Source organism: Ornithodoros turicata, chromosome 3 (genome assembly GCF_037126465.1).
Source record: "Ornithodoros turicata isolate Travis chromosome 3, ASM3712646v1, whole genome shotgun sequence".
Taxonomy (NCBI): Eukaryota; Metazoa; Arthropoda; class Arachnida; order Ixodida; family Argasidae; genus Ornithodoros; species Ornithodoros turicata.
In genome coordinates, this window is record NC_088203.1 from 53,797,323 (window position 1) to 53,813,308 (window position 15,986).

Sequence of the window (15,986 nt, forward strand, 5' to 3'; positions counted from 1 at the left end):
TTAGCCCTGGCCAATCTCCCTTGCGGATCGCGGCCATCTTCCTGGGAAGAAGAAGAAGAAGTAAGTTGCGTACTGTGCATTTTACTGTTCTCTCTAAATAGACGTGGTGTCGGGTTGTTCACCTCAATGTAAGTTTCTGTTTCTGCTTTGTGGCTGTCAGACCATAAGCTGCGCCAAGATCACTTTAATTAGCGGTTCAAGGCGGTGTCTGCTAAAACCGCTATTAAGCGCCCCATATCGGCTACGTTTGCTTTCCAGTTTCCTGTGGCAATAAAGTGGACATGCAATGCAAATGCGCCGTAGAGCACTGTAATCCAAGTGGGGACACAAGATAAGAGTTCTTCTACTAGTCTTCTAGCACTACTAACACAAGTAAGTACCGCACTTTCATACAAGGTGAGTTGTTGTAGTTTATGTTTCTCTGAATTTCATTCGTATGCCCGTAACTCTACAACGTATCATCATCTTACCCAAGCAGCACGCCAATATTGGTGCAATGTTGGGCCCATATGGGCTGCCAAGATTACCAATATTGGTCCAATATAGGCTGCCAATACGGGAACAATATGGCGAGTGCAACCAGGCTCCATATTAGACCAATATGGGCTGCCCATATTGGCAAGTCCATTTTGCTCATATTGCGCCAATATTCTCGTGATAACGCCAACGGAGAGTCCGTCTAATAATAAAGCATTGTCGGGTGTAATATCCACCACTGATATTACTTCCTTTTTCTTTTTGCTTTCCCATATCGGCAGATCTTTTTATTGAACCACGTTCCATAAAATCACAAAAACTACACTGCATTGTCCAAAAATACGAATAACAGGAGCTATGCCCGTCTTGCTGAAGGACCCAGGGAGTCGCACGGAACTGCCAATGCCAAACATCCCTGAGAAGCCTTCATTGGAATTGCAGTAATGTACCTACCAAAAAATTTACAACCCGCTTCTAGAGTACAAAGGCGCGTGACCGCGACGGCTATACGCCTCAGCAACTCACACTGCCTGCAGTAACATGAAAGCACCTAGGTTTACAGAAGAGACATCCCTTCGTATCAAACAATGTGTTTTTATTTGACCTGCCGCAATTCCATTGTCATTAGAGGAACCAGCGACATTTTAGTCCGTATGAAACGTCCGATCTGAGTGTCGCGCATGCGCATTAGTTGTAGGAAGCGTGATTTTGCTCAAACCACAGGGGTGACATAAATGTGCAATCTTTGTAACCACCCTCAAGCGGGTGCTCTTCGCAAAACCGCCACCTTGTCCTCGTCGCACGTCATAGAAAACGTGATTTTCAGGTTATGTGACTTTGTCTACATATCGTTTTGCCGCTTACTGACATATTTCCATCGGCATAAAGCCAAGAGATGACCGTATTTTGCCGTCCTTCTTGCGCAACGTGGTAGCCCATTTCTCCTTAATTTAAGTGTGTGTGTGTGTTTTCATGTAGCAGTTTTCAAATTAGCTCGTTATGATACACGCAGACATTCAATGGACGGTGCTTCCCGGAGTTATAGTTGACCAGCCCATCTCACAGGGACTGTCTCACACACCTACCTATCGCAAAAAAAAAAAAAAAAAAACATTTTGTTTTCCCACTGCATAAAAGCATCTTGAAATTCTGGTTTGCATGCTAAGGCAATTGTATTTATTGCATAAATTCTGCTTGTCGACTGAATTATTTATGTTGTCATTATTACACAAGTACCTGTGATTAAGATGGACCTCCACTAATGAAATGGATAACAGATATTTCTACCTTCTCCAGGTATTCAATCTTTGTCAGAAGAAGAAAGGGAAAGCGTATGCCAAGCAACAGTGGGACAGGCATCAAACCACACATGGTACCGGGGAAAGACAAGGACCTGTAACAGCTTCACTATTCGGACGTGTCAACACATGTAAACAGCCAGAAGGGCTTGCGAAGGATATCCTCTACCCCAAAAAGCAGGTGCACTGCGAGGCTCTGCGGCATGGTAGAAACCGTAAACCTGGTGGTGTAAATATGTACCTGTCATTAATGTCGTACCATGACAGGCAAATGATTGTGTAAGAAAATAGTCTACACGTTTACCCTGTGTGTCCAATTCTTGCAGCCTCACGAGACAGAATAGTAGAGGATGGGGCTGACATGTGGCTTTTTTTTTTCACAGCAGGGTAGCACCCCACTAGATGCATGCACTACAAAGAGATTTTGCTGTGAATATGGAAACGGACCTCTTCATCTCAAATGAGGGCATCACTATTATGCTCAGCTGCAACGGCAAATGGCTATATCTGGCTACAAATTGTGTGATTTTGTTGTGTGGGCCAATTACGGCGTACTGCAAAATTCTGTTGCTGTTAAGCGCAGTAACTTCAATTAAGTGTACTGGGAGAACCTGTTCCTTGCCTTGTTGCACTCCTACATACATGCTATGATACCAGAAGTGCTGACCGGTCCCGTCAGGACAACAGGAAAGTTATTCCACGGCAACGCTCCATTCGTGCTATACTTGAACAAGTCAGACACAAGAAGTAGTATGCTGTTCTGAAATACATAAAAATGTTCTGCGTAAATACTTTTATTCCTACTTCATTTACACATCATTCAGCTGGTATGAAATGCAGTACCCTGATTTAAGTATTTATGATAGGGTCCTGGAAGTTACTGAGGAAAGCAGACACTCTGAAGATGTGGCCAGCTATTTCCGTCATGTTGATTGGGATAGCATCTATCAAATATATGGAATTCTTTTACGCGCCTAATAAGCCATTCACTGTGGATCCTCGCACAGTGTTCTCAACATCAGCAGGAGGCATCTGCATATGCACCTTTCCGAAATAATTGCTGAGCTTTGCTTTTACAGTACATATTACAGCTGCTCTGGGCTGCATACCCTTATCCGGTACACTGCGGGAAGAAGCTTAGAGCACAGTCTGCTGGGCCCGGGAATAAGGAAATTCCGTCATTAGCCTATCTGTATCAGATATGTGGGCTGTATTATGTATGTAATGCTTAAGATATCTTCGTTTCATTGTTCATTTTACTTCCCTTACGCAAATGTCATGCGACATGGAGCAAAGCACACACGCTCGTTTTTCTTTTGCTGAAACCGTCTCTGCGATTGATCAAGCCTCTCAAGGGCATCACTCCTCCGCTGGCGCGAGTTTTCATCATTTTGGTCAGCATCATATGGATAACAGCCTGACAAGGAGTTTAGACTACTTCAGCTACACTTCACTGCATAGACTAGTTGAGCTACAAGAGTACGTCCAGAATTGCAACAATTTCATATACGCAAGTCAGGAAGTCCCCAGCACTGTGCTTCAATGTAACAGTGCTTCCAAGTACTCTTCTGAGAGTGAGAATGTCAGACGCCTAAAGAGGACAATGAAAGGAAATCATTTGTAGGAACGTCACCCTGCCGAATATTTCATGTAGTGAGCATCCAAACATTGTTGAAAAACCACTAGACCGTTTTGTCTCAGTGAGGCTAAGGATTTATGTACGATAGATGAATGCGCCTCAAGTGCCAGACGAGTCATACGCCAACGAGACCGTAGAAGGGACAAATCTGCAGTAGAAGGCCAACTCAAACGTCTTATCAATCGTTCAACTAAACGTCTTAGTTTGAAGTTTAGTAAGTAAATTGAATGTTTTCCTGCTGCTTCATTTGGTGACCTGTTGCATCTTCATACATTCAAATCAAATACATCTTCATACATTGTAGCTCTAGATACACATGATAGGTGTGGGACAGCGAGGACAAAGCCTGTGCTGCTGTTCCAAACATGACAGAACACAGCAAGAAACGCACGTCTTGTGGGCCTACCAAGTTATAACCAGATCGTAGACATAAAAAAAAAGAAAAAAAAAAGGTCTGATATCTGCATCAATTACACAGTATTACGTATTCATATGTCGCAAAAATAACTTTGAAGTACCACAATATCCACCACCACCATTAATATCACAAAAACATAGTACAGGGCTGACATCGATCGTATCACATCTCCTACAAAAGGAAAGCCTTCAAGTGTTTTTAAAAGCTGAAAAATTATTCATTTGTCTATATTGTAATGGGAGTGCGTTCCATAGCTTTGGACCTTTGTACCCCAATTTTTGTAGTCCAACATTAGTCATTTGTTGTGGCACTCTGAGATACATATCATCTCTTCTTAAACCGTAAGAGCAGGTGAAATACTCCAACTGAACCACGCAGGAAGCTTTGAATATAAACCGTACGGTGCATGAATAGTAGCACCTTATATTTGAGGAACCTAAAAATGTCCATGACGGACAATACGGAGAACGCAAAGGAAATCGACTGTCCCGGTTCTATTCTCAGTATTAGTCTCAAGGCGCGTTTCTGCAATACCAGAAGAGGTTGGAGAACACTCCGATAAGTTAAGCCATAAATTTCCAACGCATAATGCAGATGTGAATGAACTAGTGGATAATAAATTTTAAGAAGAATATTAATAGGAAATAGTGACGCCACTTTCGAGAGCGCCTGAAGGCCTGCCAACATTTTTCGTCTCACGCATTAACATGGTTTTGTCATGTGAGGTGTTCATTTAGTGTCACCCCTAGAAACTTCACTGCGTGTACGCGAGAAAGTACATGGGAATCAAAGTGGACTAGTAGGTTTTCTCAATCTACTAACCTCTGAGCTGGATGGAAGACCACATAATTTGATTTCATGAAATTAGGTGTTGACCTGTTCAACGACAACCATAGTGATAGTTTGGACAGAATCCTATTCGCTTCTCGATAAAGTTTCTGGTGCATCTGCGTCAATGAACAGATTGGTGTGATCTGCATAACTGGTGTAGTCTGTTGATAGAATCTCAGGGAGACATTTACGTATAATAAGACCAGAAGTGGGCCCAAGATCGACCCCTGAGGAACACCCATTGTGCACTCGGCAAAACCTGACTGGACTTTTCCAATCGTGATATTGCTTTTTACCTTTCAAATAGCTGCTGATTAGTTGAAGTGGTAAACCTTTTATCCCATATCTTTCAAGTTTCTGTAAGAAGGCATCATGATTCAAACGCTCATGTTAATCTTTATTTATTTATTTATTTATTTATGCGAATACCTCAAATGCCCGCGAGGGGCGTTACATGAGGGGGGGGGGTGAACTAATAATACAACAAGCACTATCACATAATGAATATATTAATATAACTAGTACGCGAGGTTACATATGTTGAGTAACACAAAAAAAAATAATACAAGTAAATGAGACACACTTTATAATTCAAAAAAGGAACACAACTGTCTGCGAAATGCAAAAACATCAGAGATGGTGGCAATGGATTGGGGAAGGTCATTCCAAATGTCAATAGCATGTGGAAAGAAGGAATTGAGAAACTGGGATGAACGACAATGGATATGCTCAACTTTGCATGTGTGGTCAGTCCGGGCGGAGACGTAGTGTGCTGGTGCAATGAAAGAGGGTCGGATGGCTTGATTGATGTAAAACTTGTGAAAGAGACACAAACAAAAGTATCTTCTACGGAGTGCAAGAGGGGGAAGATCGATGGATGACTTTAACAAGGTAATATTAGACGGATATGAGTAGTTGGACAAAATAAAACGGGTTGCACGATTTTGAATGGACTCGAGAAGATCCGTAAGAGTTGATTGGTAGGGATCCCATATGCTGCAGGCATACTCTAATTTGGGCCTAATTAGGGTTAGGTAAGCAAGACGTTTGACGTCCGGGGGAGCAGGCCTAAGGTTACGACGTATGAAGTAAAGTTTACGATTTGCATCCCTTACAATGGTATGAACGTGATCTGACCAGGAAAGATTTGATGAGAAATGAAGCCCTAAATACCTGTAGTTATCAGAGGTTTTGACAACCGACTCATCAATGTGGTATTGATGGGTGAGGGGGGACCTAGAGCGAGAAAATGAAACATGGCAGCACTTGGAAGCATTTAAGGGAAGACGCCAAAAGGAACACCAGTTGTAAATTGATGCAAGGTCTTGCTGAAGGGTTATTTGATCTGAACGGGATTTAATAGCACGGTATAATACGCAGTCATCGGCGAAGAGCCTGATGCAGGATGAGATGGAGTGCGGGAGGTCATTTATAAATATAAGAAATTGAAGAGGACCAAGAACAGAACCTTGGGGTACACCCGAAGAAACAGGGAGGAAGGCCGAAGAGGAGTTGTTTACAATGGTTGTTTGAGCTCTGTTAGAAAGGTAACTCACGATCCAGTTAACGACGTCGGAATGTAGGTTAAGGAGCGAAAGTTTGTGTACAAGACCTGAATGTGACACAGAATCAAATGCTTTTTTAAAATCAAGAAAGACTGCATCTGTTTGGACTCCACGATCCATATTGGAGAGGATATCAAAGGTGAATAGGGAGAGCTGGGTTTCGCATGAAAAGCCCTTACGAAAACCATGTTGTTGAGCAAAAAAGAAATTGTTGCCTTCGAGGTGAGACGAGATAGCTGAGTAAATTACGTGTTCGATAATTTTGCACGAAATACTAGTTAGGGAAATGGGACGATAATTGAGGGGAGATGCCGTATCGCCGCCTTTGAAAAAGGGGACGACCTTGCCCTGTCGCCAGTCGTGGGGCACGTGCCCCTGTTCAAGTGATTGCGTGAAGATGAAGGTCAGGAACATGGACGAGGGTTCTCTGGTATTTTTAAGTACCTTAGAGTTGAGAATTAGTTTTTGAATCAATGCTTTCTCTAAAACTCTCAATGACATTGCCTAGGGCTAATTCTGTGGATCTACCCTTCCTAAATCCAAATTGTGAGTCGGACAAAATGTTATAATTTTCAAGATATGATGTCACTCTGCGCAAGATTAGCGTTCCAACTATCTTGTTCAATACTGAAAGCACTGCCACAGGCCTATAGTTCAGAACAGAACGTCTGTCATCCTTCTTGTGTATTGGTATTATTTTAGCTGTTTTCAGTTCTCTTGGAAAGATGCCTTGTTGGAAGATATCGTTTATAATATCAGAGAGAACCCTAGAAAGATAGTGGCGAAATTATTGTACAAGCACAACTGATATTTTATCATGTCCTGCTGATTTTTTACTGTTAAGGCTTATGATGACCGCTTCAACCCCTGCCTCACACGTTGGTTCAAGTTAAATGTCTTAGGGTATCTCTCAGGTAGCATCAGTGAGATGTCTCTTGGGGGAGGTATGTATTGTACTTGATCGTTGATGTTAGAGAAACAGCTGTTAAACATACTACAAATATGCACTGTATCGTTAACTACGTTACCATCAGCATCTACCGCGGAGGAGATTTCATTAACCTGAGCTGCCTGATTTAGTGCTGTTTTAACCAGATTCCAAATTTTCTTTGGATCGCCCTCACAATCAGCTACAGATCGAGAGAAATATCTTTTGCTCTTTTGAGCACTTTTCCGAGCATATTACTATATTTTTGTAGCGTTCACACAGAACAAGATTCCCTGGGTTACATCGATGTTTCTTAATACAAATTATTCTTATGTTTTATGGATTGTAATATCGCTGGGGTAATCCACGGCTTCTTTATCATACTTCGCTTAGAAACCACTATCTGACGGGTGAATTTCGCGATAATAGTTTGCAAAATAGACAAAAAATTCTAAATTTCACTTCCACCGGTTGCCATCATTAGGCATAGACCACTTCCCATCATCACATCGTCACAAATCAGTGAGGGGCGCACCGTAATCTGTGCAAAGTGTTTCGTTCCGGCTATGATTCCACAAACGAAAAAGTATATCTGTTCAAAGCGCCGTCATATGCTCAAACGCTGGCAATATGGTACTGTGCTAATCACCGCCAGAATACACTCTAAATAGTTTGCCACTTACGTACCTCTTAGTGTGCCGCATAGTCGATGTACCTGATAATTTAGGAGGTATTACGACGAGGTTATGCGGTACACGATCTTGTATACGAGGTACAGACCCCATGTAAGCGGCGCTGTGCACCGCATACGATTTGTACTTCTGATGCACCGCATAATATATTTCGCATCTTGAACGCATGCGGTTCAATCTGCCCCTTAGCATTGTTACGCAGAAGATGCATCCATGCATTGAGAGAGAATTCCGGGAACATCGACGGATAATTCTAGCCATGGTCAGGGTTCCCAGAATGCTCATGTGCTGAATTCTCTCTCGTTATTTTGTTTGTGCGTTTTATTCGATACGGTCCTTTCATTACACAGATTAGAGGGACCGTTTTCAGGTTCCAGCTGTGCGGTCAGACTCACAATTGTAGTGTCCGCAAATTACTTAGTTTCCAGGTGACTAAGACCAGGTTTCACAAACGCCTTTTAAGATTAAATGGACCGTATGGTACCATAACTCAATATTTATCCAGCTCTCCGTTTCAAAATCGTTAGTTCGCAACGTAATATAACTAACAAAATATGACAATTTTGAGGTTGAGGAAATGGTTGGACTTAAGTTAACCCGCGCTTCATGTCGGTATGAATGTTGAACGTCAGTAGTGAACTGAAACAATGTTCTTAATTACTGTGAAAATTCATTCAGTAGCGACTCTATCACCTTGTCGAATCGGCGCAAATACGGCGACTGCCTTGCGCAACGTGGTCGGTGCACTTCTCCTGAGAAGGCGGCCCAATACGCAGCCTTCACCTTTCCCCCAACGACATGACATCACTTTGAGGTGTGCAGTGCCCCCGGTAATGAACCCCACCCCATGCCATGCCCCAAGCCAACCCCATGTAACGCCACTTAACACCTGTGCCTCTCCTTCCCTGCACAGCACAGAGAGCACGCGCACGGGACTCGCAAGGCTCACCGACGCACAACGGGAAAGTGGCATAAGAAAATATAGGACGCTCTCAGATCAACGTATAAGTCATTTTCGGAAAGACTCTGATTAATCCTGAGCATGAAACACGCTTCGAACGGAGCAGCAGTGTCACCATATGGATAACGATATTGGTATGTTGGCGTACGTGTGGTACGCGTGTAGAAACGCGTGTTTCACTGTGATCATACGCTGAGTCTGGCGCTGACGGGTTTGGCGGCAGTGCCAGCAGCTTTGTCGTGTTCTGGTTGAGTTCGTGAGCTATATAGCGTGAAAGTCAAGAACAGCGGCACTTTTTCGTCGAATTTGTAGTTCATCAAAGCCGGTAAGTGTTGCCCTTTCTTCTTGTCTTGCGGTAACACGCCTTGACAAAGGCGAAAAATGTTAGTCGTAACTACCTAGTTCACAAGCGCTGTTCGCATTGTGGGCATGTCGTGTACACGAATTTGTCCTTTATGAGAGTCGGACAGTGATCAGATGTGCTGGAGTCATCTAATCACATTTCTGACACAGTACACGTGTCAGGGGGTCGCATGTAAGTCTTGTACGGACTGGATTGTACCTACCGTATTGACCTTGTACTGTCTCCTGAACAAATGTGAGGCACTGGGTAATTCGTTTCAGTTTGCCGTGTTTGACAAAGTAATCTGTGCAATACGGGGACACCAAAAAGTGTGTGTTAGATAATTCAATGAACGCGACTCGGCTGTGGCATACCATTTTTCGGAAGCATAGACGTTGTTTCGTGTGAACATTTTTTTGTTTATTGTTTAAAACAACAGTTGCTTTGTGCGTAACTACATTCATGTATCTACAGCATCAAAGAACGGTTGGTGAGACGTTAGACTGGTTTGTTTGTAAAATTTAAGGGCCTGTCGAAGGGCTGCTATATATTTTAACATGTTGCTTCAACGAATTTTCAGCATGATTCGCAGCATTGTCATGGAGGACAACCAAGATATACGCTGTATCTACCGTGGTGTTTGCAGCAAATGCGAGTGCACAGGGTACAAAGGTCTTCTGGGAATGCTACAGCAGTGCCTTTTCGTCCAGGTTGGTGCCTCTACTGCGGACACCCGCTAACTGTACATGACTGTTAAGGTAAAAATGACTATACTTTTCGATTGTGGGGCTCCGTAGACATTTTCTTATCCCTCACGCTTCGAAATTTGCCTAAAGCCTAGTGTTCCGTCTTCTGCAACGTGCATGTTCATTAATATCTGCTTCAGTCCTATTTTCATTTTAGACACCGGCAGCTTGTGGAGCAAATGTGCAATATAAAGATTGTTTCAGGCTGGTGGTGCGAGCAGTTGTTATGTGCTTGTGTTGCTGCAATTTTCCTGAAAAAAAAAAGAGCTTTCATCGCAGTGACGTGTATCTTTTGTCATTTTAGGGTTATCGTACATCTGTTGTCACCGGGACCAAAGGTGTTTTTCTGAAATGACAAGAATGGAATATTCTGTGGCAACGAGTTCGTCTTCCTACCCCACCAGTGCAAGCTTGAACACTGCCTTGTTCTTTGTTTGTGTGTTTAGTTTGTGAAGGACCCTTCTTACCCAGCAACATTTGGGCAATCCCTAGGTCTTATTGAGACAGTACTTATTGATGTCACTCCATTTACCAACTCTCTCATGACAGAAAAATTTAGGGATTTTCTAAAAAAAGAAACAAAGCAATGTTCCCTGACAAAGGAAATACGTCGTAGTTAAAGTGGACACCGGTACATCAAGGTGGAACTGTTTTGTTTTTATCTCTTTTTCGTCTTCTACAGTGGTGCACTTCAGCTACTGTATGATTTTTATGTATGATGTGTTACCAGTGTAACAAATCTCTTGTGATGTACGAGCCACACTTCTTCTCACCTCTTGGCTGTGTGATCTGTGTGTGGGCTTCAGTGTTTCTATATACCAATAAATAGCCAGCGCAGTTTGCGTTCTATCTCCTGAGTTTTCCCTTATAAAAAAAGTTACGTCTTTCTGACAGAAAGTCTGCAGAACTTAAGTAACCTGTGCCACAGAAAGCCTGCAGATATTTAGCAGACTTTCTGTCACCTATGTCACCTCTGTAAGGGCAATTGGTACACATCCCCCTGCAGAAATTCTGCAGACCTCCTGTGGACAGAAAGTATGCAGAAAATCTGCAGCTTGTCTGTCACCTCTGCGGTGACAATGTATCAGTGTCTGCAGCAATTCTGCAGCTATATGCACTAAACTGTACCTACTCCAGGACTGCAAGAGCACTTAATATAACGACATAAGCATGGATAGATAAAGAAAATATGTTTATTCATTCAGTTTCTATATTCTTCTGCGACAGCTTCTGGAGCATGGAGCACAGGCTTCGTTTTATTAGTGCATCTGAGCACTTAAAGGTACTGCACGTGTGTTCTGAAAAAAAAAAAAAAAAACAGTCAGTGCTGTATAAATGACAGAGGTACGATTTGGTCATGGGACAGAGCTCGACACACATACACACATTCCTTCCCCCACTCCAAATGTCTTCATGAGCAACCTACCGCATTTTCAAGAACATGTCTAAAGCATGCGATATGTTCATAAGCATGTTCTATGCTATGTGTTCTATGATCATAAGCATGCAACACTTGGTGACTACCAATCACAACACAAAAGGAAAAAAAAAAGTGGAACAGTGAGTTATGAAGCAGCAGACTCTAACGAGAAACTTATGGTGTATTAGTAAGAACGAATTAAAAGAGCAACAGTACAATTGTTTGCCGTCACAACCCCAAATAGAAAGCAAACATACCGAGGACTGCGTTCACGCGCCTGCTGTCCAGCGCAGGCTTGACTTCCCTCTCTTTGTGGCTGTTTGCCTGCTTCCCAAACAATGACTTATTTATCATTTCTTCATCTGTGAAGACTACCCTCATGAGTGACCTGGCAAACTTGCACGCCGAGTCCTTGTACGTCTCCTCGAGCCTTGTGAGTGTGGCCTTAGAGACAGCGACTCCATGTCCGATGTCTACCTGTAAAGGAACACAGCAAACGAGATGAAGGAAATATTTTCCATCCGTTTCCCAACCCAGTGTCTTGTGAGAGTTTTCCCAACACCAGGGGTGGGATGTAATGCATTACCAAATAATGCATGCATTATGAAGTAACACATTACCAGTAATGCATTACTTTTGAGTAATTATAATGAATTATATTTTGACTAAGTAATGCAGGGTGGCATTATTCATTACTTTCATCCAATGTCCACTGCACCACACATCCAAGTTTTTACAACTCTCCTCTAATGAACAAAGGGAGACGGAGAAGTGCCCAGCCTAGGGCATTCTTCAAAAGGTCAACAGTCAGGGGTTACAAGAACGAAAACCCGAGACACGGAACATATAGACAAACAAAAAAGGTGACATCAGTGTCCACATGGAGATATCGCCTTTTTCTGTAGACTTTGGGGTAAAGGAGAATCTACACACCAGAAACGTAGCTCCTGTATGGGCAACAAGTGACAAGTCCACTAGTGATTGGCTCCTATGGCCTTTACCATGTTTGTCTGTCTTGTGCTGAAATTTTTCTGTCGGGACAGAACTGTAGAGCTGGGCATAGGGAAATGGTACCAAGAAGTCTGAGTAGATATGCCCCTTCTGTGTGCCAATTTAGTGTGTATTTCAAGCAGTTCATTGCGGTGGGAGAAGTCTTACAGTTAGCGGTAAATCATGTGCCCCGTGAAAAAAAGAAACACTCGACTAGTGTGACTCTTCCAACCTCTTCGATCTCAGGCTCTGCGTACATTCTCTCGACACAGTTTTTTTTTTGTCTTCAAGTTAACTGATACCGTGTAAGCCCCTCTGATGAAGTCGAGCGGTGGAGCTTGGATTGGGATTGCAGCCGAGAATCGCTAGATGGGTTCCCAACAAGAGACTGTCGTAAGGCTAGCAGATGACAGAACTTTAAGCATCACCTGCTACCATGCAGCAATCAATCTACAACCAGGTTCATTTCTGCAGGAAGTTAGTTGGCTTTGATTAGTTGAGGGGGATATTCAGGCGGCTATTGCCTGTAACAAATAAAGCGAGGAAAAAAAGTAATGCATTGCAGGTTTCAGACCTATGCCCTAAACATATAAATGCCATTACTTAATGGCCCTTACTATTATGGTAAAGACGTAAGTATGGCTATCAATGTTTCAGAGGAGGCCGCGTCTTCAGGACAGGAAGACATGGTGGAACTCATATGCGTACAAGGTCATGCACATTAAAGCAGTACCTTGCCCTTTTTGTTTGGGGTTCATGTCTCAGACTTATTGGCTGATTTTCACATTGCACGTCAGAACCAAGAATGTGCAAAACCCTGAGACAAATTAACGACAATGGGGCAGACAGATTTGGTAGTCTGTGCTATCACAGCTGATTTCACTCAGCATAACATACTAACTGTGATCGCCCTAGATATTCGCCTATTAGGACAACAACAATAACCAAGTTTGCAAGCCCCCTTCTGACCACAACACCATGTACACGAGGCAAAGCGCAGGGTTACTAACCTATTCTGCAGAAGAGCCTATCCTGAAAGTTTGATCTTTACTATGCTGCTTTTGTCATGCAGTGCTAACTCAACAGCAAGATCTAAAAACATTCGGAAATGAACCTACATAGTTCTTGGATTTCAATGCTAGCTTTCCCTGTTATAAGAAAATAAAGTTTTGCAACAGTGATAAATCTGTAATTAAAAACATGATGCAAAGGCTGCAGACTACAACTCAAATGCTGCATTACCAGTTGTAGGCTACTGTCTCAAGCCGGACTGACATCAGTGGTGGTACACAGCATTTGAACACTGCCCATGGCAACTACTTTTAAATTCATTAAATACCATCAAAGAATTTCAGTACGGCATTGTGTAGGTAGGTAGATGAATGGTGATGTTGAATAAGAAAAAATAATTATCGGAACTTACCATGTTCAATTCAGACACCGTGGTCTCCCCCACGCCTTTCAAATCCCGAATGACACGTTTTAGTGTCCGCACGGTCTTTTGCAAGTCTGCATAAAAATAGAAGCATAAGTAACAGACAGAGCATAAGTAACACCACTTGCGCCAAAGCCTGGCGACCGGCTACAAACACGCTATATAAAAAAAAAAAAAAAGGACAAGAAATAATAAATAAAAAGCAATGATCTTTTTAAGTAGAAATGTGCAGGTGTAAACATTTTGCAAAATTTTCTGTTATGGGAGTGAACCATGTGGTGTTTTGATTCTCTGTGTTCAAACTTCAAAGGCTTATTGGTTTTGTTAAAATCATCACAGATGGAAAAAGAACATTACCATACAGGTCCTGCTGCTCTTCAAGCTTCCGCTTAAGGCGACTGTTCTCTTTTTCGGCTTCCTTCAGCTGATCCAAGTGCGTACAGCAACTACTGTGCTGCAAAGGGGAATAACATTTAAGTCAATCACCGCGACTGGAATCCGTTACGGTGGTGAAGAAATGAACGACAGGGGCTAGCGGCATAAGGTGCATTCTTTCCGTGCGTTGCCAACTAAAACGTAGGTTTGACACGTAACACACGCTTCAATACCCTGAAAACCCTGCAGCCACGTGCATTCCACGTGAACTACGAACGGCTGTGAAGGGAATACTATTGTGCGTGCACAGTTTACTTTTTTCACAATGGGACTTTACTTTCCACTAACCTGTGTCGTGTTATGTGCCGAAGCGCGCGACGCCAGACGGTTTCTTTTCCGCTCAAGTTTCTTTTCCTCTCCTGCAAGCGTTAGAAACATTGTTAAATGCACACGAGGGACATAAACCATATAGCGGACACAACGTACCTGCAGCCACCAAATAGGCATCCGCTGGCGGCTCTCCCGTTTTCCATGCCACCTGATATGTTCGCCCTACCAGCGTCTCTACAATTGACGGGTCAGACATTATTTGTGTCGCAGTAGCTACGTCGGTCATGAACCGTGTCGGGTAGACATCCCAGGCCTCGGCTGTTACCCATTTGACCAAGATGTGGCTCATTTTTCCACTGTCAACCGTCGGCAAGTAACAAACCACGTGCAGCAATCTACAATGTCGCCTAGCAAGAATTGAACTGGGCGCCGAGAAATCTGGGTCACTGCATTGTTGCATTGCTTTGGCTTGATTGCTTCCCGGCTTGGCTATTGGCTTTCACGTATTTTGGATTTATGTAATATTTCAAATTAACCTCTCATCCTTTGCTTCTAGATTTTATGTACGTGAACGAAGAGAATATGAATATATAATACTTAAATGCTCGTATTGGATACGATTAAAAAACTCTCGACGAGTTCGATGGTTCGATCAGGCTCGACGGGCTGCTGTAGGAGTCTTGCAATCGACATCGCCAAACATGACAAGCGGGCGTAGCGTGATAAAGCAGTAGTTACTTCTTTTACCTTCTTTTCTTCCTAGTAGTTTCTTCTTATTCCCGCATGCTGAATCGTCGCTACAAAGCATGCGCCATCAAGCGGGAGTGCGATGTGTGTATTTTTCTTCTTACAGCACATATGCGTAAGCAGAACTTTCGTCTGCATCAGTGACGTATCGTTGATGTGTGACTGACTTTGCGGGTACCGTCCATAATGCCAAAAAGGTATCGCCAGTGGATGTTCGACGACAATGCTTCGAAACCACGCAGTACACGTATCAGGCATGCCAAAAATGCTATTATTCGTTCAGGCAACGTAAGTGGGCCTGTTACAGAAGGTGACAGCGAAGATGATAGTCAGAGCGACGGTGCCGGGGAGAATGATATGGATACATCTTGCCAAGGATCGAATGAAGACTCAGCAGGAAACCCGGTTTCAGACACGGTATGTATTTGCCATTCTACGCTGCGTGAGTGGCAATTTTCGCGGCGATGTAACTTCAATTTCGCGATCACCACTTTTTCGCTAAATTAAAGTAACAACATATTACAAGAGCATATCTACCTACACTTACACAGCAAGTTCGTAAGACAGTGAGAGATGCATGATGTATGAGATGGTGCATACAAATAACCCCACCCACAGCATCCACATACATACATTACTGTTGAAAAAGATGAGGGATAGGACAGCGCACTGCCACTGGAATAAGCGTTCTCTGAACCAGCATCCAGATGAGCAGTTATACTTGTAGACCCATCTGGAACGCTGGTGCCAAAGCCCGGGAACGAACTAGGGACCTCTACGCGCATCAGATG

At 43.1% G+C, this 15,986-nt stretch overlaps 2 protein-coding genes across 2 annotated transcripts in view; both read right to left on the reverse strand.

Annotated features, from left to right (window-relative positions):
* The window catches only part of LOC135388471 (tyrosine-protein kinase SRK2-like), a 509,896-nt gene that overhangs the window by 359,366 nt on the left and 134,544 nt on the right, over positions 1-15,986 (reverse strand). The window lies entirely within an intron of this gene.
* Positions 11,547-14,881, reverse strand: LOC135389474 (uncharacterized). Its single transcript, XM_064619517.1, has 5 exons — positions 14,605-14,881; positions 14,467-14,537; positions 14,101-14,197; positions 13,732-13,817; positions 11,547-11,795 (listed from the first exon to the last, which is right to left on the reverse strand). The coding sequence occupies exons 1-5, from the start codon at positions 14,795-14,797 to the stop codon at positions 11,547-11,549; spliced, it is 696 nt and encodes a 231-aa protein (XP_064475587.1). The 5' UTR covers positions 14,798-14,881.